General features: G+C 38.9%; 2 protein-coding genes and 1 long non-coding RNA gene across 3 annotated transcripts in view; all 3 read left to right on the forward strand.

Moving 5' to 3' along the window:
* The first annotated feature begins 1,676 nt into the window (after positions 1–1,676).
* LOC108640289 lies at positions 1,677–3,272 on the forward strand. The gene is made up of 3 exons (XR_003915750.1): positions 1,677–1,890; positions 1,999–2,072; positions 2,169–3,272. It is a non-coding gene; the product is annotated as an uncharacterized LOC108640289 (long non-coding RNA).
* A 773-nt stretch (positions 3,273–4,045) lies between these two features.
* Positions 4,046–11,957, forward strand: FBXO43 (F-box protein 43). Its single transcript, XM_008924036.3, has 5 exons — positions 4,046–4,210; positions 7,687–9,203; positions 10,100–10,202; positions 11,076–11,252; positions 11,344–11,957. Exons 2-5 carry the CDS (start codon positions 7,735–7,737, stop codon positions 11,590–11,592), a joined length of 1,998 nt encoding a protein of 665 aa, XP_008922284.3. The 5' UTR covers positions 4,046–4,210; positions 7,687–7,734; the 3' UTR covers positions 11,593–11,957.
* A 10,705-nt stretch (positions 11,958–22,662) lies between these two features.
* RGS22 (regulator of G protein signaling 22) overlaps positions 22,663–27,135 on the forward strand; it is a 67,841-nt gene continuing 63,368 nt past the window's right edge. The window contains exons 1-3 of the mRNA XM_029959282.1: positions 22,663–22,694; positions 24,472–24,688; positions 26,407–26,787. Coding sequence (XP_029815142.1) covers positions 22,663–22,694; positions 24,472–24,688; positions 26,407–26,787 — 630 coding nt within the window. The remainder of the gene's footprint in view (positions 22,695–24,471; positions 24,689–26,406; positions 26,788–27,135) is intronic.

Below are 27,135 nucleotides of genomic sequence, written 5' to 3' on the forward strand. Positions count from 1 at the left end.
GGTACTTTTGAGATGGGAAGAAAATGCAGGCGTCGCCGAGTGCAGCGCGAGTGTTGCAGAATATCTTACTTCATTTTGCTTGCTTAGAAGTAATGTTCTCAGGTTTTGATTGTTTGTGTCTTTTTGTTTGGTTGGTTGGGGTTTTTTTTGGTGGGGGGAAGGGTGTTGTTTAGTTGGGTTTTGTTGTTTGTTTGTTTGCTTGGGGGAGGTCTGTGATGCTTTTTTTGTTAAATCGCGCTTTTCTGGTGTGACGCTTTTGTGTATTCAATCAAATGCCGCAATTACAACTTGTTACGTTTCTTGAATATTTTTGATCCAACTCGCATAAGTGAGTTGAGGCTTCACTGAATGAAGACGCAGCTTTCAGCTCTTGTGTCCCACTAGCAAGCTGCCAGTTTGACTCAGAAGATAGTTTATTTTATAAATAAATACAAGCATTTGAGAAACAATTTTATCCAGTTCCCGTGAAATAGATGATACTACAGAAAGCACTTTAAAAAAAGTTTTATTACATTCCTGAAAGTTTCTAATGTTTTCTCCTTTTAAAAAAGGAAGGGGGAAATACCCCAAGAGCCTTTCTCTTTTTAGCCACAATTGTTACCTGGTCACATAAACCGATATTCTTTACATAAAAATGTCGGGTTTCGCCGGCTCTGGGTCGGGAACTTTTGAACCCGCGTTTACTCGAGCCCTTCTCAGGCTGTCTTATATCACCGTCCGGAGGCTGCGAGAGGCTGGAGGAGCGGATTTGCCAAAAGGGAATGTCGCGAACTTGCCCGATCTCATCTACAGGGATTACATGACTTAATTTCGGCGTTTCTTTTGAAAGCCTCGCGTTTGCGCTTCTTTAAATGTAGGTCTCTCGTTCGGGTCTGACATTCCCCATCCCGCCAGTGTGAAGCCAGCAGGTAGGTGAGACTGCGTAGCTCCACGTTATCCTTACCGAGCCCAGGAAAAATAGGCATCCACGTATTCGTGGGTTTAGTGGGTTTGTGTTTGTTTAGTATGTTGGGGGGTGGGAGGGTTAGTGTACAGAAAAACTAAACCCACAGCAAAACCCAGGCGCCGTCACGGGGCATCTCCCACCCGACTGCTTTGAAGGCGATGCACCTGAGAAACGCTCAATGATTGTTTCGGTCCTGGACCGTCGGGCACGAACGTACTAATTAACTCGAATTAATCAGCACCCTTACAAGTCAAGCTTAAAAGCTGTGGTGCAGATAAAGGTCATTATCTGTGAAAGCCACTGCCCGGCCGCGATTCACGCGCGTCCCTGAGCCGCCCCTCAGCGCTGGCGCCCCCTCCTCGCAGGGAGCGAAGCGGGGAGCGGGAAACCCTCACCCACACCGGCCTCCTGAGGAGAAGCACGGCAGGGGCGCTTTAACAGTGGGCTGGGTGCGGCGGGGCCCGCGGGGCAAAAGTATAAAGCGTGAGGAGCGAGGCGAGCCCGCTGGATACCGTCTCTCGCCTCGGAGGAGCAGGCAGGGCGTCCCGGTCTCCTCAGGCTCCGCCCTGCCCCGGGCCCGCAGCACGGAGGGGGCGGGGAGGCAGCGGTTGGTGAGGGCGGGTAGTTCAAACCCGAGCGAGGGAAAGCGACGCGGCCGCACGCCGAGGGCCGGGTGTGGGTGGGGAGGCGGAAGCGGCTCCTCACCGGGGGCAACGGGCCAGGTGGCGGCGAGAGCTGCTAGGGCGGCACCGGCCTCGCTCCTCCAGCCTGCCCTCAGCCCCGCTCGGGGGGCCCCGCTGCTGCCTCAACCGCACCCTGTGGAAGGGCGGCCTCCAGGCTCTGCTCCTGTGCCCAGCGATTTCCCAGATGAGGGGGTGAAGCGGTTGCTTTGCTCGCGTCCGGCATCCCAGGTGGATGGGAGACCCTCGGGTGCTGGTCCCTGGGTAATTAGGCGTTGTGCACATGCATAGATGGACTGAAAACTGTGCCTCAGCTGGGTAATGTTTGTCTTACACCTCTCTCTTTTCTCTTCACATCCTTTCTCACTCCAGGTTATCAGTAGGGGCAAGCAATTCTAATACAGCACATTTACTGTGGAAGATCTTGAGTTGCTTCACAAATTAGGGTAAGTGTCCCACATAATTTGGATAGGACTTGGCTATGTCATCTTCTGTATGAATATTTTCTAAGGTATCAATGACTTCTCTGTTGTCTCAGGGAGGTCAAGAACAGAGTCTTCAGATAGTCAATTTTACCACAGATATGGTATGTTTAAATAACAGAGAAAATATTTTTGTATGACCAGGATGTTGTCTTTATCTGTTTTGTTAGCAATAGTGAACAGTGATAAACAGAGTCAGAAATCATCTTGTTCAAGGTATAATTGTTCAGTGTGTGTTACTGGGGAATGTAAATTAGTATCATGAACATCTTAGAACTTATGTCTAAGAGGCACTGTTGACATTGCCTTCTACTTACCAACATTTTTACCTCTTTGGGGTGCTTTGTAAGACTAACCTTGTTAAAAATGATTTTTTTTTGTCTAAATATGTGAATACCGTCCTTCAGCAGTGCATTTAGTTTGGGTCAGCTTAGTTTATTTTGTCCCATAAACTTCCAGAAATTTTGCAGTTGATTTGTAGATCAATTTGAGAACTACAAAATTGATAATAGATATGGGAAATGCATAGAGCACCTGCACTTAGCAGATACGGATTTTTGTTACTTGCTCTGTAACTGACTTTTTGTGCAGCTAGCCTTTTCTTCCCTGCACATCTGTTTGATGGTGTCTAAGACAAGGTTAACAATATCTTCAGGAACTACTTCAAGATCCCCAAATGAAAGGGCTTGATGTTATGTATCAAATCTAGTAGACAAAACTTTTCTCCCGATAAAAAAGAATTGCTTATAGAAGTCAGTCAGGTTATAAGAAGTTTTATTAGGCATCTCTTATGAATATAAATATTATCTTGTTATTATTATGAGAGCTGTTTGGCACCTCTGAAAGGCTTCCCATTTTGTACTGTATTTGTAAAATGAGATCTTGTGTTAAATTAAATCTTAATTTGTACAAGTAATACATTTTGGAAAAAAAAAATAATGCATATACTAGCTTGAGCTGTATACTGGGATTTACAGTAAATCATAGAATGATTCAGGTTGGAAGGGATGTTAAAGATCACCTAGCTCCAAACCCCTTCCATGGGCAGGGACACCTTCCACTAGACCGGTTGCTCAGACCCCCATCCAGGCTGGCCTTGAATGCTGCCAGGGATGGAGCATCCACAACTTCTCTGGGCAACCTGTGCCAGTGTCCCATTGCCCTCATAAGGAGAATTTCTTCCTAAGGTCTAACCTAAACCCGCCTTCTTTCAGTTTAAAGCCATTACCCCTTGTCTTATCACTAAATGCCCTTCTAAAAAGTGCCCCTCCAGCTTTCTTGCAGGCCCCCATTAGGTACCGGAAGGCCACAACAAGGTTTACCTGGAGCCTTCACTTCTCTGGGCTGAACAACTCCAACACTCTCAGCCAGTTTTCACAGCAAAGGTACTTTATCCCTCTGATCATTTTCACATCCTACTCCAGATTCGCTCCAACGTGTCCATGTCCTCCATATTTTGGGGGCCCCAGGGCTGAACGCAGTACTCCAGGTGGGGGTCTCACAAGAGCGGAAGGTAAAGAAGTAAAATGAAGTATAAAATAGTATGAATTAATGAAGAAGTATAGAATGAAGTGTAGAAAAGAGGTGAAATGAAGCAGTTTGCTGGACATTGTTCATTCGGTGTCTGTACTGAAGTGACAATTTTATTTATATTATCCTATAATATTTTGTAATGTCGATAAAATCAATGCAATGAGCTCACAGGCTCCCCCTGCCGGACGTTGCACTATGCACAGCATATTTTTGGCTTCTGCTTGAGTTAACAGCATTCTTTTAACTCCACTACTTTGATCTCCCTTACAGCTGCAAAAACCTTGTTTTGCTGTGATTTTTATGTTACTTGAAACACAAGTTTGATTAAATTATTTTATACTGTAATATTTTAATTTTTTTCTACCCTCAGTTGTTCAGAGTTATTAGATAATTTCTCCTATAGAATGCCTGAGAATGAAGCTGCAAGCATGAGTTTTTCCTCTTGTTGTTTCTTCAGCCTGCTACCTGAAAATTAATTTTCTAAAAGTCTGGAAGCCTGTGGACTTTTGTTAGATGTGTGATTAGTTTGACTGTGACTGTGTTTAAGGAAAATATTAATATTTTTAAAGGTAAGTGTGGGTATGTGATTTCGTATTATTTGTTTGGGTTTGGTATGGGATTTCTCTGGGGGGGATGTATTTTTTTTCCAGTATTGAGATTTTGAACAGCTGTCTTTAAGTAGCATTCAGTTTTAAACCTCTGTCCATCAACATTTTTGGAAGGAATATCTACTGGCAACATTTGCTAACTAACTGCAGTTCACAAAGTTCAGCATAAAAATGAAGCCTCTATTCTTTTTGTAAATTACACAAAGACAACAGCATATTGTTACAGCAGGTTTCTTACAGGTCTTCCTCCTTTTACAAAAGGAAGAGCTGTGTTGGTGTGGTCCTTTGCTCATAGCATGACTAATTCACTGAAATGCAGCAGTGCAGTGCCCAGGGACTTCATACCTTTAAAAATATAGGAAAAAGTTATTTTCTAGTTCCTGACACAGCATTTTCAGCCTATTGCCTAAAATCATAGAATCATGGAATGGGTAAGTGGAAGGAACCACTGGAGAGCATCTAGTCCAACCTCCCTGCTCAAGCAGGGCCCCCCCAGAGCACATTACTCAGAACTGTGTTCAGGCAGCTTTTGAATCTCCCCAGCGAAGGAGAGTCCACAACCTCTCTAGGCAGCCTGTTCCAGTGCTCTCTCATCCTCGCAGTAAAGAAGCTTTTCCTCATGTTCACATGGGACCTCCTGTGTTCCAGTTCCTGCTCGTGGCCTCTTGGAATCATAGAATCAACTGGGTTGGAAAAGACCTGAGAGATCATCAAGTCCAACTCTTGATCCAACACCGCCGTGGTTACTAGACCATGGCACTGATGCCACATCCAGTCTCATCTTAAAAACCTCCAGGGATGGTGAATGCACCACCTCCCTGGGCAACCTGTTCCAATGTCTGATTACTCTCTCTGCAAAAAATTTCTTCCTAATATCCAACCTAAACCTCCCCTGGCAGAGCTTAAGATTGTGCCCTCTTGTCCTACTGCTGGTTGCCTGGGAGAAGAGACATTTTGCTTGGCACCACTGGGAAGAGCCTGGCTCCATCCTCCTGACACTCTCCCTGCAAATACTTACTGACATTGATAAGGTCCCCTCTCAGTCTTCCCTTCTCCAGGCCCAACAGGCCCAGCTCCCTCATCCTTTCCTCTTAACTGAGGTCCTTCAGTTCTCTCATCAAGTCCATAGCGCTCCTCTTGACTCTCTCCAGTATTTCCTTGTCTTTCTTGAACTGGAAAGTTCAGAACTGGCCACAGTGCTCCAGGTGAGGCCTTGCCAAGGCTGATTAGAGGGACAGGATCACCTCCTTCGACGTGCTGGTAATGCTCTTCCTAATGCACCCCAGGATACCCTTGGCCTTCTTGACCACAAGGACACTGTGCTGGCTCATGGACAGCTTGTTGCCCACCAGGACCCCCAGGTTCTTCTCTGCAGAGCTGCTTTCCAGCAGGTCAGCCCAGCCTGTACTGGTGAAGGGGGTTATTCCTCCCCAGGTGCAGGACCCTGCACTTGCCTTTCTTGAACTTCAGAAGGATCTTCTGTGCCCATCTCTCCAACCTGTTGAGCTCCCTCTGAAGGGCTGCACAGCCCTCTGGGGTGTCAGCCACTCCTCCAGACTTTGTGTTGCCAGCAGACTTACTGAGGAGGCATCTGCCCTTTATCCAAGTCATTGATGAATAAATTGAACAATACTGGGTCTGGTATCGACCCTTGGTGGACATCACCAGTGACAGGTCTACTAAAACATTGAGAAGTGATGTAGATGAAATACTAGATGATGTTTGGAGTTGGTCCTGCAATGGCAGTTATCCCTAATTCATGTAAGCACTAGCTTAAAGCTATGTCCTTGTGTTTCCTGTTTGTGCTGTCATTTATTTCACTGAGTCAAACAGAGAATGAGGAAAGAAAACTGATGAAAACAAATGTGAAAATAAGGTACTTGTAGAGGTAAATGAGGGAAGGAAAGGAAGGAGGCCAGACTTCAGACCTCGTTGTTGTCTTGAAATTATTTTCACGTACCCTTCTTTCCTGTAAGAATTTTTCTCAATTATGTTGGTCTGGTTTTTTGTTTGTTTGTTTTAAACCTGTTTGTTTTCATTCTGATATTAGCAAGATTGTGTAGGTCTTTATGCTAAGGTGTTACTGTCTGCTGTTTAACATCTTGTTCCTTTTGAACTTCTATATATTGCTGTCTCCTTACAGTAGAAAACAAAACAAAGCATTTTCTATATGGCAATGGTCTAAAAAAGTGCCTTCAGCATGGGTATAAAATGCTAATGGTTCAAGGTCATCAAAGAGTAGTCCCCCCCTCACCTGTCTCATGCAGTCTGGGTTCCCACTGCTTGTATTTGGTGGCTTAGGGCTTAACTAAGTCAGGACTGTTGGGATAATAGCAATGTCTTAGTATTTGGTGTTTAAGCCAAATTTAAAGATTCCTATTTTGTCTGTTTTGAAAGTCCACTTGCTATTTCCAGGCTTTATGTTCCAAAATATCAGTTATGGAGGCCAGTGAAAGGTGCTGATTCCAACTCTGAGAGTCTTGGAGTGTTGAGGTGAATTACTTTGGTGTCCGTGAGAACAGCCCTCCTTCTGCCATTACTCATAACATCTTTTATACAATTGTTGTGTCTTGTGCACAGAAAGAAATGACCCAATGTTACTGTGGTTATGGTGGAGAAACTCTGCCACCTATGAATTGCAAAAAGTAAGCCTGTTTCCATGCATCTTTTCCATGGCTAATGTGTGCATCAGCCACTTCTACCTTTTCTAAGAAAATATATAACAGCTCTTAAATGATCTGTACCTGGTGAGTGTGTGAACAGTCAGTCCATTAGTTTGTTTAAAGTGTAAAGCTTCAGAACACTGTTTACCCACAGAGCTGGGCAAAAGCAGAGACCTTCTTTACAAAATAACATTTAAATGCTGAGGAAGACAAAAATGCACTTTTCACTTTGAAATTTATTCCCTTGAGGGAACTGTAGGGATCTGAATAATAGGGAGACTTGTAGACTTGTGACTTCATGATTAATCCTCTTATTTTACTTAAGGAGAAAATGCCTTTTGTCTAAACTCACCTATCATCAGAGCTTCTGCTCATTCTTGAGGACTGAACTGTTGGCGTTAGATGAACCAATAACCCTGTTCTAATAAAAATCTTGGCCCTATTGGAATGCTAGAGGGTTTTGTTGCCAATTTCAGCACCAATGAGCCTCTAGTTGCTGTGTTGCTTATTTGAAGTGTTCTTCCACAGATGAGGACTGGCACATCAATTAGCTAACTGGATGTAACTTTGAATTTGCCTAATAGTATACTATGCATTTTAATCACTCGTTCTAACCGTCTACTTGATAGTAATTTATATTTGTGTACATTTATAAGCAGTTTCTACCAAGACTAATGAAAATACTTTTGTCATGGCTGCTATCTTGATAGACTCACACAGGGCTTTCTCATGAATCTGAGGATGTTTTGGTGACTACTTTGTCGTTTGTTTCAGGAACAACACTGGTATCTTCTTTTACAAAGCCGAAGTGTCAAGCAGAAGATGTCAGACAGTCATTCAATGAAGTTCAATGTTCTTAAAAGAAATAGATTAACATCTCCCAGCAGCAATTTTAAATACTCAAATTTTAAAGACATATGTTGCACTTCAGCATTTCTGGACAGCAGATACAATGAGTCAGTAAAAGATCTTGATGCAGAACATAAAGAAGCACCAAGTGTAACAAGTATTTCATTGCTACAAGGGCATTCTGAGCACATTCATCCAAATGCCTTCATTCCCGTGTCATCATCTATCGAAAAAGAACTGAATTCTATCTCAATATCAGAAGAAAGAGAAGCAACTGGAAGTGCAGATGGTTTTGAAAGTCCTAAATCAAGTAGAAAAAGCTCTTCGCTACGCAGGAGACTGCTTTTACCCAAGACTGTTGAAGCTGGCACCACTGTAGAAAGCTGTGAAAGGCAAGCTAGTTCTTCAGGAAGCATCAGGAAAAAAAAATTCTCTTGTGTTTTAAACTCTGAAGAAAAACTTCCAAAAACTACTGCAGATTCTTCAAAAGATAAAAGTTACAAAACTCTGACAACTAGCACTTCAAAACCTGAGGGCTCTAATCCTCGTTTTCCAAAACGGAGAATTTCCTTTTCACAGCAAAGGACTTCTACAGTAGATGAGTCCCAGTGTAAGGACCCCTTATTGCTAGAGTCAGAAAGTTTATCTCCAATTCAGTGTAAGGATGTAATTGTCAGTAATGCTGATGAATTCAATGGAAGTGTTCTTATGAGAGTTGGTGATGGGGTGCTTAGGACTCTTACTTACAACGAGGCCAATGAGAGTAAATTCCTGACTTCTATCAACAGTCCTGTAGAGAACTTGAATTTTGGACTATGTGATATAAACTCTCCCCCTGTTAAGGTGGTAAATTACCCAGATCTTTCAACACCTGAGGATAGTGGATATAATTCACTTCCTTTGGACAAATCAGGAGACTCATTGTCTGATCATGAGGGATCTTTCCAAGAGCTCTTCCAAAAGCACAGAGAAGATTCCAAAATTCTAGATAATAAAAGAAAGACAAGAAAACTTGAACGAGTTAGAAGGTTATCTACTCTTCAGGAACAGGGTTCACAGTCAGAGACAGAAGACAATCATGGCAGTCCTACTTCAATGCATATATTAACAGAAGAAAGAAATTTTGTCAGGGAAGATCATGAATTAGTTCTAAAAGAACAACCTAATGGAGACCTGGTTGTAAGTCATGGAGATCTCTCAAGAACTCCAGCTCTGAAAATAGTTCATGAAATTTGCTTGCAAAGACAAAGATCGGACCAAAAGCAAATATCAGAGAATATTGATGGAACAGAAATATTTGCATTAGATCATGTCCTTCCTGGACTTATTGGCAAGAAAATGGGCCTTGAAAAATTAGATATTTTAACAGAATTAAAAGACAGAAATTTAAAACATGTTCTTGCTATAGTTTTAGATGCTTTGACAGTGGAAAGTCTATGCAGGTAAGTACTATGGCTTCACACTCACCCACCCACCCACCCACACACAAAGGCAAAAATATGTGCTCCTGCAAATGAATTAGAATAACTTTTAGAATACCAGGTGTTGTCAATATAATTCATTTGGTTTTGAGAAAATAAGAATTTTTGTCACCATTGATCAAGTAGGTCTTTCTGTGTAGTTCTAAAAGTATGAAGGAATTAAAAAAGCAAAACAAACATGAAAATTAATAAACTTAAAACTAAATCACAGTACTTGTAAACTCTGAAATACATTAAAAGTTCCTTTAAGCCTAGAAAGTAATTTATTCTCATTACAAGTTCCCCAATAGTGCACAGTACTCAAAACACGTTCTCTATATTTTTTTCTTGTGCATTTTATTTCCTTAGTTATTTTCAAGCACAAAAATGCTCCAAGAATTTTGATTCATGAGAAATCTTCTAGATTAATTTATAATCAATAGAAATTGTCACATTTCAAAGAAATCAAGAGTGTCATGTGTTGTTAGTTACAAAGGGAATGGGTGAATAGGTGGAAGTGTAAGGGCATGAATCTTTTAAGAACATTTCACACAAAAACGTGACTTTAGAAACAATCTTGGTAAGTGGCTTGGTAAGTGGAGAGAAGAAACTGGTTTAATTTTCTAAGTCAAAGCTATGCTCTGTTATTTATATTGCAATCATTCTTTAGACTCTTCTGTTATTCTATAGAATGGTGCATGACAATATGAGATCTGTGTCTCAAAACAATATCATGAACTAGTATATTGCAGTAGTCTGTAAAATTACCAAAGTATATGAAACTGCAAAGGTATTTACCAGGTAGTCTTACTATCGTGACTTCTGCACTACTTGGAAAAATGTGAAAGTGAATAATTTTTTTTATTAATTTGTTCCAGCATTTGGAAAGTAAGCAAAAACTGGCGTGAAATTGTTGTGCAAGATAAAAGGGCAGATAAGAGGAGAAAGTTGTACATAAAACAGCAGAAAGAAGAAGCTGGGGTAAGGTGGTTCTCAAAAGTGATATTTTTTTTTTAAGCATGAAAGAAGACAGGTCAAAGGAAAGAGGAAACATCTTGTAAAGTTACAGAAAGGGAGCTGATAGAGACAATTCCAACATGAGTATGTGAAGGATTCTAACAGGAGAATGTAATGGCTCTTACTGCTTTTCAGCTGTTTGCAGTTTGACTACTAGTTTTTCAACAATGTAAGACTATTTCTTTCCCCCTTTGGCCCTTTCTTGAGAATCCTGTGACTGATTTTGCCTTTATATTTTTAAAACCTGTTCATACCATTGTTCCCTGCTGTTCCTTATTTTGCATTTCACTCTAGTCTGCAGTGCTGTAGGCCCCACTCTGGAATACTTCCGGATTATTTTCAGGACTGCTTGTGGCTAAGCATCACAGTGTATTTGTGAACATCAGAAGGACATATAGAAGTTTAAGGGGTATCTAGAAGAGTAAGCATACTAATTGCAGTATATTTTTTTCAGATGCCCCACATGATACACTCACACGTCAGTGGAACCTTGCTTTAAATGTGACAAAAACTGTGTTTGCTGTTTCCTTACTTGCTATTGAGATGTGTCTTAATTCAGAAACATGAGGACCAGTAGAGTGTGCTAAGAGACAGTTGGCTTTTTACTCTGCTCATGGGACTGTTTTTAATGATTCCTGTCTCTTTATTCCTCACTAAATATAAACATTTAATGGGAAATATTTGCACTACACATAATTTCCATTTCTAATGTGTTGTTGCAGAGGGGGAAAAAAACCCAAACAAGCGAAATCCAGCTGAAAATACCAAATGAAATAAAACCCTAATTTTCTCCCTTTTTTCTTTTTTTTCCTTTTCTTTATAATTATAAACTAACAGGAATATTTATTGAAGGCTGAAGATGCTGCCACAAGGCTTAATATTCTCAATAGATCTGCTCTAAGGCCTGTTCAAGCTCAAGCCAGAACTCCTGTACTACAAACACCACCTTCATACACTGAAATTACACCCAGTAATACTAGTTACTCAGCTAGTAGACAGGAAGAATACCTGAAAGTAGGTATCTAAGAAATGCTTCGCTTTTAGTTTTTAGGAAGTTTTCATTTACAAGAACTAAGTAGCTCTTTTCTCCCTCCTCTTGCTACAGGTTGCTAAAACTCTGTTCACTGACGAAGCTCTAAAACCCTGTCCAAGATGTCAATATCCTGCTAAATATCAGCTGGTAAAGAATCGGGGGCTGTGTAGCAGAGAGGCATGTGCATTCGAGTTCTGTATTTTATGTCTGCATGCATTCCATGGCTCAAAAGAATGTAACAGTTTATCTGCAAAACGGAAGAACAAAAAAGATGCTCCTCCAGGAAGCGCCCAAAGCAAAAGAAATTTAAAAAGACTCTAAATTTGTAAGGCATGCAACTCCTTACATTTAATTCCTCTTCCCCTTCTCATAAATTCCTAATCTTGTTCCTCTTCAATATATTTCTTTGCTTTATATTTCATATAAAGATATGCATTTTGAAAGTCTCATTCAATTTGTTCTTGCTGATTTACCAAGGTAACTTCTCATGTATATATCTTAATCAATGTAGTATATTTTTATTTTTTTAAAAAATAAGCATTTAAAAGTATTTTGTCTTCTTTTACTTATTGAGTAGTAGCTAGGCACTTACTAACATCTTAATTTTTAAATAAATATTTATATGTAGTCTGTATTATTTAGCTTACAACACCTCTTAGATGTTTAAAAATGTGATTCTTGTCTTAAAGACAAATTAAAGAAAATTATTTCTAAAAAATTCTTTGCTATTGGATTTATTTATTCACTTTAAATTACAGTAACTGTTTTAAAAATATCTCAAAGTGGGGCACTATGTACATTTGCAAAAAATACTTCTATTTGTATAAATAGTGACACCTAAAAGCCCATATTAGTTGTCTGAATTTTTTATCAGAATAATTAATTTGTTGTTCTCTTAGCCTCTGTAATGCAAGTCAATAGAATAGTGATTTCTAAACCAAATGGATGCTGTGTGGATATTCTATTGTACTGCTTTTTACAAAGTTTTTATCTCAAAAACTACAGGTGATACAGTATATATTCATGTATCTAAAAATACTGTTGTGAACTTACCTTTACACCTAATTTGACTTTACTTCAGCTCCCAGACACTAGGTCATCTTTATACTTCTGCTTGAGTTAAAGGATTATCTACAGCTAGAAATCATTCTTTATCTGTAGATTTAATTAGGGGAATTCACTGATTTTTCTCTTGAACTAAATATGCTGATCCTTTACAGAAAACTAGCTTAATCTTCCTCTTGGACCTCAAATAATTTTTATGTGTGTGCTTGTTTTGTTTTGCTTTTAAACCTCCTAGCAATTATAAAGAGCTTGAAATACAGGTGACAGAAATGGACACAGTACTTGTTCTATGAAGATATAATATTAATTTGCCTCTACAATTGATATTGTCCTACTTGTCCTTTCAAAGAGTTCGTTTGTAACAAGCATCTTGCAGAACACTTGTAGTCAGCTGGTGGTTATTCCCTGCTCTTCCTCTGATGCTGTCCTTTGTGCCTTATTTGTGATGTTGTTTTACTGTGTGTATTCTTAGGTAAGCTGTAACACTGAGCTATTTAAAAAGCAGTCTGATTTTTTTTTTTTTAAAAAGAGCTTTCAAGTAAACAATAAGTTGCATATTTGCCTCTTTTAATATTTGTTCACACATCCCTTTATTTTAAATTTTAAGATTTTTTTTTGTTCCTTTTTTTTCCTTTATTTCCTTTATTGGATGTTTAAGACAAATGGCCCAGGACAATTCACTTCAGGATGTTCTTGAAATATCACTTCTTATTTCTCATCTCTAACTGTTGTGATTTGTAATTTGGTTAGTACTTCTAGCATACTTGGTTTCTGGAATAGTGGTTCCACACAGCATTTAGAAGGATGAGAAACAACATGGCAAATAGAATGCTATAGAATTTTTAGTACTAACTCTATTTAACTGAAAATGGTATCATGAAAGAAGGGATCAACCCAATATATCTGCCAGAAAATCCTGTTTATTGCATGCCTACAAGTATCAGCACTTTAATTCCAGACTTATTTGTATTTGCTGAGTCTTTGCCTCATTCTTGTGTCAGGTTACACTGGTAGGACTTGGACTTGAAAACGGTTCTGTCTATTCTGAGGGAACAATTGAGAGGAAGGATTTGGAGGCAAGTTAGAGAATAGAGGTATGTGTATACAGTTTTGGTTTAGGAAGAATGACATTCATTACAGAGGAGGAGATTGCAGTAGGAAAATGGCTAAATGACTTGATTAAATATTTTCACTTCTCTAATTGTTTAGAACTTTGTGTTCAAGGCCTATTTAAAAGTTCTAATAAAGGTCAAAGAACCATTGGGTTTGTTCCTTTTTTCTTAGGTATAAATTAAGGAACTATACATTTTTAGAAATGTTTAATAGTTTCTATTAAAGGTTAAGCTGACATGATGAACAGCTTTCCAGGTAGGAAGTTATATTACACAAGAATCTGAATATATATAGTTTTTAATAATCTAATTTGGATTAGTTGTCTTTCCTGTTGTTGAACTACCAAATAAAGTAGGGTATGTTAGTAACTGCAATGCAGAATAAGCACTGCATGTCATAACATTTCAGTCTGCTATTGACATCACTGCATTTAAACTCTACTGAATAGCAATACATATCTCTAAAATGTCTCAAAACAAAAAATAAGCTTTAAATGCATTCTTGAAATTGATGGGAGACTTATGGCAGACAGTGAGAGGATTTAGCTTGCCTTCTGATGTGGAATATTGCAGTGCAGTCTAGAAATGCATGAGGTGCAATAGTTCTGAAAGTATTACTAAAATAGGTGCACCTTTGGATGGAAGACCATATAGGAGCTCAATTTTCAGTTTAAGAATAATTTTTAAGTGTCCTTTCCATTTGAGAAAATCTGGTAAGAATTGTGTGACCTTTTCCAAAGAGTTTGCTTTTGCTAAAATCTGAATAATTCAGGGAGAATGGAGTAGTAAATTGGTTTTCTTATAGGCATTCTTTGTCTTTTGAAGGTAGTAGTCTCTTTGACGTTTACAGTGTCTATTCAACAAGGAGTAGCTTGAAAAGAAAAAAGTACTTGAATCCTATTTCACAATTTTAAACATTTTTCTCCACTTTCAACATATTTGAAAGTTGTTTTTTTTTTTTTCTACTAAACCTGTCTCACAAAAATGTCTTCTTGAATCACATGTCTCTTGTTCAGTTCAGAACACCAGTTCTCTGGTGTTCAGAGCATATTCAGAAATGTGTTCTCTGCTGTCATCCACTGCTACACCAGAGGTAGGGAGAAGTGAGAAAGCCAGACTTCTCATCTCCGGGTAGTGGTCCTCTCTGACAGTGATTTTCAAAAATTTTTTTTAACAAAATTAGCTTTATGCCTTGGCACAAGGGAGAAACAAAACAGTATATAATCAATGTGTGGGTAAAGAATAACATAACTATACCATATCTTGTGTTCTATTAGATATCTAAAAGCCTCTAATAGTAAGAGTGAAAGGAATCAAAACTATTTCATTATATGATTGCTTTATGACAGAAATTAAGTATTTGGGGTAGAGGAGTGGAAGTAACTTCTTTTGAAATGTTAGAATATTTTTTTCTCTATGCTATATCCCTCAATTAGTCTCTATCAGATACTATAAAGCTATAGGAGTCTGAACTTGAATGAAACAACAAAAAAGAACGTAAGGTCTTACTTCATAAAAAACCCAAACACTCAACACAAAACCAAACAACCTACTCCCCCTCGGAAACCCCAACCCCCAGACCCCAAAATAAACCCTCCCCTTCAACAGAGCCAAAAAAAAAAGGTAAGAAGAAAACAGCTTATGAGTGTCAGGGAGCCTAGGGATTCATACCTAGCATCTTTCTTTTTCTACTAGGCTGAATTATTTCTTGGAGACCTGAGGTCAAGCACTATCACAGAGAAGAAGGATGCAAAAGTGGTCTTTAAGTAGAAATGGCAATGGTCAAGTGTTTTCTAAAATATCCAGCCCATAATTATTCTCCAGCTCAAAAATTGTTCTTGTAATTGACAACAGATTGTTGGAAAAGGAGGAGTGAATTTTCTTTCATTCTGGAATATGAGAATAATGTTCAAGATACTATTTGGACTGCTGAAAACCTTATTTTTGCAATACTTACTTCCCTTCAGGCAGACATGACCTATAGTGGGAGAAGTGATATTGCCTGCAATTGCCCAGGGAATGAATTTAGTTTTCTGAAGATGATGATTTCAACCAGACCTGTGAATTTAAATTCTAAAATAGAATTATTAGAAGTAACCTTTGCTGCTGACAGAGGTTGCTGCAAGAATTGTACTTCATAAATCTTTTTTTTTTTGGAGCAGCAACCATAAACTTCAAGTGGTTTGCGAGAAGGAAATTGAGGTTACTCAAGACTCTGATCATTCTTTCCTTGGTGACAAGTATCAAAGAGCTTAGGCAAAAAATTGTTATAAATCTTTTTAATTGTTTATAGGCTGGAGAATGTTAGTATATTTTATCATTAACTAGCTAAAAATTTTGTTAATTAAATTAAGGATCTCATCAACATACAACAGATTACTTCCCTTTTCCACATATTGGTTATTCTTTAGAACATCTTTGGCAATTTGGCCTTGTTGGTTCATTTTAATACAAGAAGTAATTTCTTTTCTTTCTGTTTCATAGGCACATGAAGAAATACAGCAATGTCAGATTAGAAAGGGACTCCTGGAGTCTTGTGCCAACCTCTTATGTCAACTCATCAAGTTCTATCTTAAAACTAGATAGAATACTGTCCAATGACTGTGTCGGTGACTATTCCAGATTGGTCTACTATTCACTTAACCTGTTGCCTTTTTTTTAGCACTACTATTAAAATAGCTCTTCTGTACATCTGATTCTACCCTTAGACTTTTTGTTCCTCCCAATGTTATGATTATGTTATTTCACCACCAAAAACCTCAGAATTTAGTCTCATCTCTTAAGACAATCCAACAACAGATGTTGTGTCAAACAACTCCTCACTGTTTCCACTGGAATTTATTCTTTGAATCAACGCAACAACTATTCCAGGTAAAACCTCCTCAAGACCTTGAATAACATTGAGGCTTTCTTTTCTCTACAAGAAAATACTTTGACCAATGCATTTCTTTTTTATGTCTTTTGCACAATCACAGTTTAATCACTTGGTGTAATAGTCCCACTTTCTTTCCACAAATTTTGAAAAGATCCCATTTTTCCCCCCATATTTCTACTGAACCTTAAGTGTGTAACCTCATACTTTGTACTGCTAAGCTTCAGTCTTTTTTCTTTCTCTGCTTCCATCTTGTGATGATTTAGTATTTGATGTGATATTATATTTTTACAGGTGCAAATTTTTTGTCTGTACTGAATCTTACACGATTTTTTGATGCAAAGCATCTAGCAGATTCTGTTATCACTTGTCAGATGCCCCAACAGAATCTGACTGCTTCATGGGAATGACATGTTTATTTTTAGTTAAACAAATACAAAGCTTACTTTCACTTTCTGATTAGTTGAAATTCTCATTACAGAAAGACTTAACACATTTATTTTCCTCTATGACAAGCTTCTGTACAGTGTTAGATCCTACCCAAACTTGTCAGAAGCCGAAATGCTGCGAAGACCTTACTGAGCTGGGTTGCTAATGGCTGATTAATAATGAAACAAACTTTCAGCTGAAAATATAGATGGTATTGAATTTTTAATGAACTTATAAACACTGTTGAACACTGGAAGTTTTATATAAAATTAGATTTCCAACTTGGAGACTGGAGTTTAAATGTTAAAAGCCCCTCTAATTTTTCCCCTCTGTACTTTAACACTCATTCTGAAAGCAGTTCTGCAAGGGTTATTGTCTTGTTTCTTAATTCTGTAGGCACCTTTAATCTCTGGCAAAAAGATGTGGAAACTGTGCATGTATTTTAATTGCTGCTTTTCACTCTGGAATCATAGTGAAAAACCAATTTCCATAAACTATTTAAATTTAGACATTGTGCCATGACTAGAACCAGCTGAAATGGTAGAAGGACAATAACTTTTGGGAAAAGAGGGATAGCTAGTTGGCAAGCAGTAGTTCACTAGATAAGCATAGTAATGCTTGCTAAAAGTTATCATTTGGAGCTGGAAGGTTATTGCTGAATTACTCAGTTAAGCAGTGGTCTTCCACTTTAGCAAAAATGTTAATTATCATTCTAAAAGTGCTGCTGTTGCCCAAATGGAGGACTTCTATCTCATGTTCACTGAGCAGACATTAGAATTCCTAAAGTACTGAACTGGGTCGAATAGATTATTTAGGGCCTAAAGAACACATCTCCTGGAAGTCTTTTGTTCTGCCAGGACTCAGTGGCTCAGTACCCAGCCTATCTGTAGACCACTGGGATACAAAATGAATGGATCCATCACATTTTCCTGGTGCACATTTTGATAGATTAGATGCTACAAAAACTTTGGCAATAGCACCTTCTTTGGCTTTTAAACATGAGTTTTGCTTGTGTTGAGAACATTCTCCCCTCTTTGGAAAAGATTTGTCTAAAAGCAGCAATCCCATGAAATACTGCAATTTCAGGTTTAATTTTCCTTTATCACTTTCCTGCTACGTATTTTGTTGTGGTGTACAAAAAATATCATTGGGATGCAATAACACATCAGCCGTCCTGTTGGAAGTGTTTCTGTCAAGAAAATGTTTGAGGCTATTATGCATATTCAAATATGCATAATAAGAGGGAGTATGATGGATCCTGTTTTGTGCTCCAAATGGAAATGCTCACTGTTAAATTCCTGTTCTGGACTTTTTCCTTGGTTTAAATAATTGCCATACAGTAGTCCAGGGAGAATAGCATACAACATAGAATGGATAACAATAAAACAAACTAATTCCTGAAATGCTTTGCTCAATTAACTTACTTAAATGTGAAACTATATTAAGGGTTGAACTGTTTTCTCACTGAAAATAGTCTTTGATTTCAAATGCTGTTGATAAAATATTTTCATCACAAGAGGGCAGCAAAGATTTTTCTTACAGAACAGAAGTTTAGTTGTTTTTCTTCTTGCTTTAACCCTTGCACGCTAACTCAACGTTACAAATGCAAAATGTTTTGAGTGCCTTAAAGCAACAGTGGCCATAATTCCTGCCCCCAGGAGCTGCATACCAAAATCTACGAGAGGAGTGGTATCCTGGGAAGTAATTCGGATGGTATTACTTCTTCAGGGCCTCCTTTACAAGGTGAAGCTGTGCTGGGCGCATCGCCAGGTCCTACAGCAACCAGGCAAAATCACAGAATCACAGATTGGCCTAAACAGTGCCTCCAGGCTCAGTTCCTCTCTCGACCATGAACTTGGATTATCCAGCAGCCTCCACGCCACTCTGGGGTTGGCTACAAAACATAACTCTCCCATGAAAGTGTTGCAGTTAAATGTTTGAGAATTGATAGTTTCAGGACTTTATTCCCTAAGTATGGAAAATATATTTGATAATAAAATCCAATATGGTTTTATGAAGTATGAATAGTGTACAAACGCTTCTTCTATCATGATTTAGAAATGATCATAGGAAAAATATTGCATGCATTCTGTTCATACTTACTTGATGTTCTGAAGGCTTTAACATTAACTTTTTTAAACTCAAATTGGGAAGAGACTCATTATTTCCATATAACATTTTAAACAATATCAGAATGGCACTGTTTTTGTTTGTTTGTTTTTATTTTTAGTCTGTTAAATGAAGGCTGGGTGAGAATTTGGTAACTTAATGTGTTCTTTATTCTTCACTTGGAAGCTGATGAACATGAAGTATTTTTCTTTTTTTCTTCTGTTTTTTTTTTCTTTCCACGGGATCAGTTCCCCAACCTGGTTAATTATGGAACCCCAGAGCAGCCATGGCAGTTTAACACAAAAAGGTGGTAACTGGTGGTCAGTAGGATGTTCTGTCACAAACAGCAGTGCTGCTATCCCCAGGATTGATGCATCAGTAATATCTTACATGGTTAACTTAGTTGGGGAATCCTGGGTTTGGGGACTGCTGTTGACACCTGTCTGATAGCAAGACTGGGAAGACACGCATGCATTTAGTGTTTCTTATTAGGTATATGACACCAACTGCCAGGAGATGATTTGCTAAAGGAGTTTGACCCTATTGGCATATGTTATTCCTATCTGCTGAAGCTTCTTCCTATACCTCTTGCGTTGGACCTTTAGTGGACTGGATCACCTGCTAAGCCAAGATCAAGAAACTCTCCTGACTTAAACCAAGCTGCAAGTAACCCCATAAAAATAAATTGTCAGAAATTTACTTGCCCAACTAAAAGTAAGAAGTGGTGGTAAACTTGAAAAGCTTAAATTAGTGGAGCCAAATGTATTACAAACTGTGACTCCAGTTTATCTACATGAAAAATAGATAATAGACAATAACAATTCAAACTTTTGTACACAGTGCAAAAATTTTGGATGCATCCCCTGACAGTGAAGTCTCTGTGAGAAATAACTGTCACAGTTTCTTCTGATCTGCATCTTATGTTTCAGCGGAAAGATATGCTACATCAGCTCTAGTAGGGCTGCTAGCAAAAAACTCTCTCTGCCTTGATGTAAACTTACACACCATGCCAATGTTTTTATCTTGTATGTGGTTTGATAGCTGTGGTTCTAGTAGTTCTTTCCTAATTTTCATATTGTCTTTGCAGACTGACTTTAATACCTTATTTCTAATAATTATTTCTAAATAATTTATTTCTATGATTATTTCTAATAAATATTTCATAATCTTACTGAATAGTTTTTGCACTAAGTCTTAATGCTCCTTTCCAAAATCAGAAGAGGCAGCGTGATATTCTCCTAAAGTTCTAGGAGTTATGCCTTAAGACACTAATACAAATTTATGAAGGAATTAGATGTCTGCAGTTATGAAGTAGGCAACTGGCAGGTAGGAGGTAATAAGAGTACAAGTGTGTATCACAAACTGCTACGTGGTCCTTCCAAATTTTGGTTCACTTTCCAGGTATGTCTCTCTGTATTCCCTTTATGTTAAAAAAAACCCCTTACTTAAAACCAAGACCCATGTTAGGCAAATGGAAATCAAACCTCACTTAAAGCCTTTAAATTTGATAAAACACCTCTACATTGTCCTGATAATATAAAATTGTTATAGGAATCCTTGGGCCATTGGTGGCATGGAAAAGTCAAAAAGTATTCTCCAGTGACTATCCAAATAAAGACTTCTGTAGAGGTCAAGCTCTTTGGACTTCCCTCTGAAACTCTCCTCCAGTAGTAAAAGGTTTCTAATGTTGATAGCCCAAAGATGTCACATTTCTTCCTTTACCATTTCTAGAATCATAAAATTCTTTAAGTTGGAAAAGACCTCTAAGATCATCAATTCCAACCCTTAACCTGGCACTGCAAATTCCACCATTAAACCATGTCCCTAAGTGCCACTCTACGCATCCCTTAAATACCTTCAGGGGTAGTGACTCAACTACTTCCTTGTGTAGCTTGTTCCAGTGCTTGACATCCTTTTGGTGAAGATTTTTTTCCTAATGTCCAGTCTAGACCTTCTCTGGCACAACTTGATGCTATTTCCTTTTGTCCTATTGCCTGCTACCTGGGAGAACAGCCCCACCCCTACCTTGCTACAACCTCCTTTCAGGTAGTTGTAGAGAGTGAGCATCCTCTTCTCCAGGCTAAACACCCCCAGCTCCCTCAGCCACTTCTCATCAAACTTGTGCTCCAGACCATTCACCAGCTCTGATATCCTTCTCTGGACTCACTCCAGCTCCTCAATGTCTTTCCTGTAGAGAAGGGTCCAGAACTGGACACAGGACTCAAGGTACAGCCTCGCCAGTGCTGAGTACAGGGGGACAACCACTGCCCTGGTCCTGCTGGCCACATTATTTTTGACACAGGCTGAGATGCCATTGGCCTATCCTATTTTATTTTTAAACACTTTTTTCTCTTCACCTAGGCTATCTTTGGGAAGGGTTTTTTTTCCTCCTTTTAGAATTCTTTTGACTGCTTGTATATAATAATTTCCTCAGGTGTTCGCATTAACCTTTTCTGACAGCCACAACGTTGCATTAAACTGTGCCAGTAGACTAGAACTATCAGATTCAACACAGGCTGTACCATCACAGGAGGCAGCCTCTGGTATTTTGCCAATGGAATAATTTAAGGCATTTCAGGTCCAGCTGTATGACAATAAATTTGTACTTCCCTCTCAGTGTCTGACTCCCATTTTTGCACTTCTGCAGTCAATATTTAAATAGGTTTCCTAGTACCTGTTTTCAGTTTATGAGATCATTACTTTCAAATGCAAAGCTAAAATCTATGTGGTAATCATCCAAAAAAAGAAACAGTAGTTACATTTAACTAAAGTTAGATTTCTGTAAAGATATTTAGGTATTAAAGATATCACATGAAGAAATGCCTAGTTATGTTTGAGATTGGGCACTTCTATTGAAAATTAATAGCTGTCTTTGAGAATCTCTCCAGAGGTGTATCTGCATTTTTGTTAGTAGTATTTGCTTCCTTTTGAATTAGTAATTAATTATGAGAAAGTTCATGATTTCATTGTGACCACTGCCGGGAATCAAACACTGTTTCACACCTAAAAATGCAAGTGTGCATTTGGATTTACTAAAGCAATTCATTTTATGTCTTATCTTTATTTGCACAAATCCCAAGGAGATTTGCTCACCCAGCAAGCTGGCATAGCTTATACGTGTGGTTCTTTGAGTGCAAAAAGTTCTCTCAGCAGTTTTGATCTGTTTTGCCTGGGTGATATTTTGAAATGCTCTCCCTGATAAATGGCCGAAAGTATGAATTTCAGAAAATTAAAGAGGAAAGAACAGATTTAAATCTTGACTGAAAGTTCACCTCTCCAAATGGCTCTTCAGTAATGAGCAGGGGAGGAAGATGCCAGCAGGTATGAAGTGGACCAATTTATGTTTTCCTTTCACTTGTCTTCCTGTGCAGATCTCTTCCTGTGCAGGTCTTTTTCTAGATTACCATTTTCTAAAAAAATCTAACAATTTAAGACATACTTTTACTATTTTGCCTTTCTTTGTCTAGTATTTTACTGGTATCATCTTTTTTAGAACTTATTCTCCTTCCCACCTAGCCATTCATTTTTTTCTACAAGATCAGATGTGTTTTGGGATAGATCATGGCTTTGACTACATTTATGAAACATTCTGTGGGCCTGCACTTCTGCTAAGATAAATAATAAAAATTAAAAGAAGAGCATGGAAAGAGAAAAATGTGAAAAATGAGGAAAATGAGCTTAATCTTTATATCTCAGCCTCTACAGCTGGTGAACTTTCAACTGGCAATATAAAATCAGGACTGAAATGCATATACACAAAGTATTTGACCTAAGTGTGTTGTTAAGTAAGATTATGAGAAAGCGATGACAACTGCTGACAGCTTCTCCATGAGAGGGTACAGTGTGTATTTCCTGATGAGCTTAATCCAAAATGCCATCTTTGAAGCACATGACAAAAAGCATAAAGACCTAAGAGTTTTATATTGAAATATAATAGATGACAGAAGGAGAGAAAAAGGACCATTTTATTTTATTGTATTATATTTTATTTTATTTTTAATTGAATCCTTTACAGACTTCAGTTGTATCTAAGCTGACTTGTAGCTTCCACTTCTAATTAAAAAAAAAAAAGGCATATTCAGTCATGTTTCCATTGTTTTTTCTTTGAAAAATACAAGCAACTAGGGAAGTTTAGGAGAAAGTTATACACTGAAGTCCATGTTTATGTCTACATCAGAAAGAAAAAGGGGCTGGGGAAAATGAGTGAAATCAACATTAGCCTAAACTTAAAATCATATTAAGTAGTTTGGTTATGAGACAATCCAGCCAGATGATACAATGGAGTACAATTCTTCTGCCTGTTGCAAAGGTTTAACTTTACCTTTTATGGGCTATCTTGCAAAGCATATTTCTCTTACATATACATTAGGTATACCTATTTGAAATATTTCATAGTGACAATAGAACATGTCCCGATATATAGCACTAGGAAAGTGTGTGTATGTCATTAAGCATTAAATTACTATTTGTCATGTCTTATTGAATAGAATCCACATACAAAGAACTTAAAAATAGTTAATACTTCATCAGAGTAATAATCTTTAAATTGTCCATAGCTCATTTGTTTGAATTTTTATATTTTATTCTTTGCTTCTCTTGAATATGCTCTTCACATATATACAAAACTTTTGACTGAAATGTGTATCTTGACTAAGACATTATTCAGCTAATCTCTTAGGTCTTTGGAAATACTTTTCTCCCCTTAAATGAAAAAAAAACCCAAACCACCCAAAAAAGCTGATCAGACACCTAACAATATTACATGAACACAATTAGAAGTATCATTCTGACATTTAGCAATTAGAGCAGTGACTGTGGTATTTGGGCAGGCATCCCCAGGAGTGGGAAGACACATCTGGAGTAGAGGGTGCAAAATATCATTTGTTTCTAGGAGATGAAGCCATTTTCCCTACCTCAATTATATTTGATTTGCTGCTTGTTCACTTTGAACAGCCATCAATTCCTGGATGTTAAGGTGCAGTCCCTGAGCATGTGCAGTTTTTACTTAATCATGAATTCCAGCAAAGTCATGTATGAATTAAAATAGAACTTTTTTTCACAGCTGAGGTGTATGGCTGGAGATGCTGTACTATTCCATGAAAGGGGGCACAAATTACAGATTTTGCTGGGAATGGGAGGGTCTTGGTACATTTTGGGCACTTCCTGAGCACAGTGGATGGATTAGGCCTCTCAAAGGAGCCCTTCACTTAACTTGCATACATGACATCTTGTACAACTGATCCAGGCGGGATTTTTGCTAAGCTACTAAAAGCTGGTCTGGAAATAAGCAGCAGTGGAGAACCTTTGAGAGAACTTTCATGCCAAAAACCCCTGAAGGATTTATGCAGTTCTAGTATCAGATACTCTCTAGGTAGGATGTTTATCAGGTCCCAGCTGTGGAACACCTAAAGCCCACTGAAATCCTCAAACAGGAGCCTGAATTCCTTCTTTGCACACAGCTTTCACTGACCATTCCAGAAATGTGCCTTTTTCTTATATCCTGGAGTTACCCCCTCGAACCAAGTTACCCCCTCGAACCGAGAACTAACATTCTCGGAGAGTTTAATTTCATTTCTGGCTACAAGTATCCTCAGATTCATTCCTGGTTCTCAGGCACCTCCTCTGGGACGGTCACCCCCGGGGCGCTGGGCTGCGGCTGAGGCGGTGCCGCCTGCAGCGCCATTGCAACCCCGCCACGCCGCCCGCGGCCGCCGCAGGCCCGGCCAGGCCCGGCGGTGCCGCAGCTGCTCCTGCTGCTCTGCCCTCCGGCCTTTCACCTCCGCGGCCGAGGTCGGCAGCCCCAGGATGCAGTCGAAGAGGCTCACCACAGGTACGTCGCAATTTCCACGCAGGGTATGGGCTGGATCCGTGTCAGACGAGGGGTCTGGCCCCACGGTGACGGCCCCAGGCACAGAGACGTGACAGGGGTACAGACAGACACAGAGGTGGTGACACGGAAAGAGCGGGATTTTGAATTGCCAGGTTTAAACTTGCCCATCAGAATTTATTGCTCTGCAGAGAGAACTTTGCTGCCTTCAAATAGCATCACAAAAGATAGGATATTCTCCTAGAATGAGTGAGATTTGGTTATCTGGGAACATTCACAATTGTATCTTCTTAATTTTATCAGATATTTCTTAATATTCACTGTTCAAAGCTCCAAGAGTCTCATATAAATCTGTATTTTCATTAAAACCACCTAGCTTCTAGTAATCAATTTTGCAGAGGAAAAATTTTGCTGACAAGAAGTTAACTGACATGTATGAGAAATAACATAGTTAAATAATACTTGAATTATATTTAAATAATTCTTGTGGTAGTTAACCTTTTTATGCATGGGTCAACATCTTGAGTGCATGTTTTTAGTTTATTTTATTTCCTCAGGCTAAGTAATTTTATTTCAGAATATCCAGGAAAGGGTGTCATGCCTCAATACTTTTTGTTTCTGTATTGTAATCCTAGTTGAACCAGCTTTACTGTATTGCTTGGATAACATACACTATTTCATTTATGTTTTTCAGAACCTCCATGTATAACAGAAGAAGTGTTTGTAAGTATGCTTTATAAGGCTTGAACATTATTTTTGTTGTGCAACTATAGAGCAAAAAAAGCAACAAAACCATTTGGGAAACTGTTGTCTCTTTTCTCATTTCTTTGCTTTGTAAGTATGGAGTACTGAGTAATTTCTTACAATTTTCTCAGACAAAATAATACTTAATTTTAAAATAATTAGGAAAAAGAATAACAAGAGACTATGGAGAATAAAGATGGAAATAGAAAAGAAAGACAATCAGGATGAAGGAAGGAAACAATCAACTGGAAGGTTCAGCATGATGGATTTAACAATCTCCTTACTTTGCATTTTCTGGTCTTTGCTCATAGCTCATTTTAGGAGTTCCCTGATGTTTGTCGTCTTGTTTGAAAGGTATATATAAATCTGTAAATCTGTAAATATATATATGTAAATATGTAAATATATGTAAATCTTAAAGGTAGAGGAGCAGGCTTTCCCCATATACCAAAAGACAAGCCAGGGGTGAGAAAGGACAAGAGAACTTTGACTGGAACTCAGTGAGAAGAAGGGATAGGCAGCTCAGGAGTATCACAAGGATGTTGTGAGGTCATGCAGGGAGAAAATTAGAAAGGTCAAATCCCAGATAGAACTTAATGTGGCCACTGCTGTAAAATACAACAAGAAGTGTTTCTACAAATACATCAACAACAAAAGGAGGGCCAAGGAGAATCTCCATCCTTTGCTGGATGTGGGAGGAAACATAGTGACAAAGGATGAGGAAAAGGCTGAGGTACTTAATACCTTCTTTGCCTCAGTCTTTATCAACAAGACCAGTAATTGTCAAGGTACCCATGAGCTGGTAGACAGAGACAGGGAGAAGAATGGAGCCTCTATAATCCAGGAGGGAATGGCCAGTGACCTGCTATGCCACTTAGACCTGCACAAGTCCATGGGGCCAGATGGAATTCACCCAGGGGTACTGATGGAGGTGGTAAAAGTGTTTCACCGAGACACTTTAAATCATTTACCAGCAGTCCTGGTCAGCTGGGAGGTCCCAGGTGACAAAGTTGGATTATGTGAAGCTCCTCTATAAGAATGGTTGGAAAGAAGATCCGGGAAACTACAGGCCTGTCAGCCTGACATTGGTGCTGGAGAACATCATGGAGCAGATCATCTTGAGTGCCATAGTGCGGCATGTGCAGTACAACCAGGGGATCAGCCCAGCCAGTATGGGTTTAGGAAAAACCCATTTGTCCTGCTTGACAAATCTGATCACACTTGGCAGGGTGACTCATTTAGTGGATGAGGGAAAGGCTATGGATGTTGTCTACTTGGACTTCAGTAGCGCCTTTGACACCATCTCCCACAGCATTCTTGTGGAGAAACTGGCTTCCCGTGATGTGGACAGGTGCACTGTTTGATGGGTAAAAACACTGGCTGGATGGCCATGCCCAGGGAGTGGTGGTGAATGGAGTGAGTTAAATCCAGTTGGCAGCTGGACATTACTGGGGTTCCCCAGGGCTCAGTACTTAGGCCAGTCCTATTTAATATCTTTATTGACAACCTGGATGAGTGGATCAAGTGCACCCTCAGCAAGTTTGCAGATGCAGTTATTTTTCTCCCAAGTAACAAGAAACAGGAAAAAGTGGAAATGGCCAGAAGCTGTGCCAGGGGAGGTTTAGGTTGAATATTAGGAAAATTTTGCCACCAAAAGTTTTGTCAAGCATTGGAACAGGCTGCCCAGAGAAGTGGTTGAGTCACTA

Source organism: Manacus vitellinus, unplaced genomic scaffold (assembly GCF_001715985.3).
Source record: "Manacus vitellinus isolate BGI_N305 unplaced genomic scaffold, ASM171598v3 scaffold_1_pilon, whole genome shotgun sequence".
Classification (NCBI taxonomy): domain Eukaryota; kingdom Metazoa; phylum Chordata; class Aves; order Passeriformes; family Pipridae; genus Manacus; species Manacus vitellinus.

Bases quoted from the DNA above. Each gene is read 5' to 3' on its own strand.
- FBXO43 (XM_008924036.3), top strand. From the start codon at position 7,735: ATGTCAGACAGTCATTCAATGAAGTTCAATGTTCTTAAAAGAAATAGA. The intron at 10,203-11,075 runs GTAAGGTGGTTC...ATAAACTAACAG, and splicing joins AGCAGAAAGAAGAAGCTGGG to GAATATTTATTGAAGGCTGA. The intron at 11,253-11,343 runs GTAGGTATCTAA...CTCTTGCTACAG, and splicing joins GACAGGAAGAATACCTGAAA to GTTGCTAAAACTCTGTTCAC.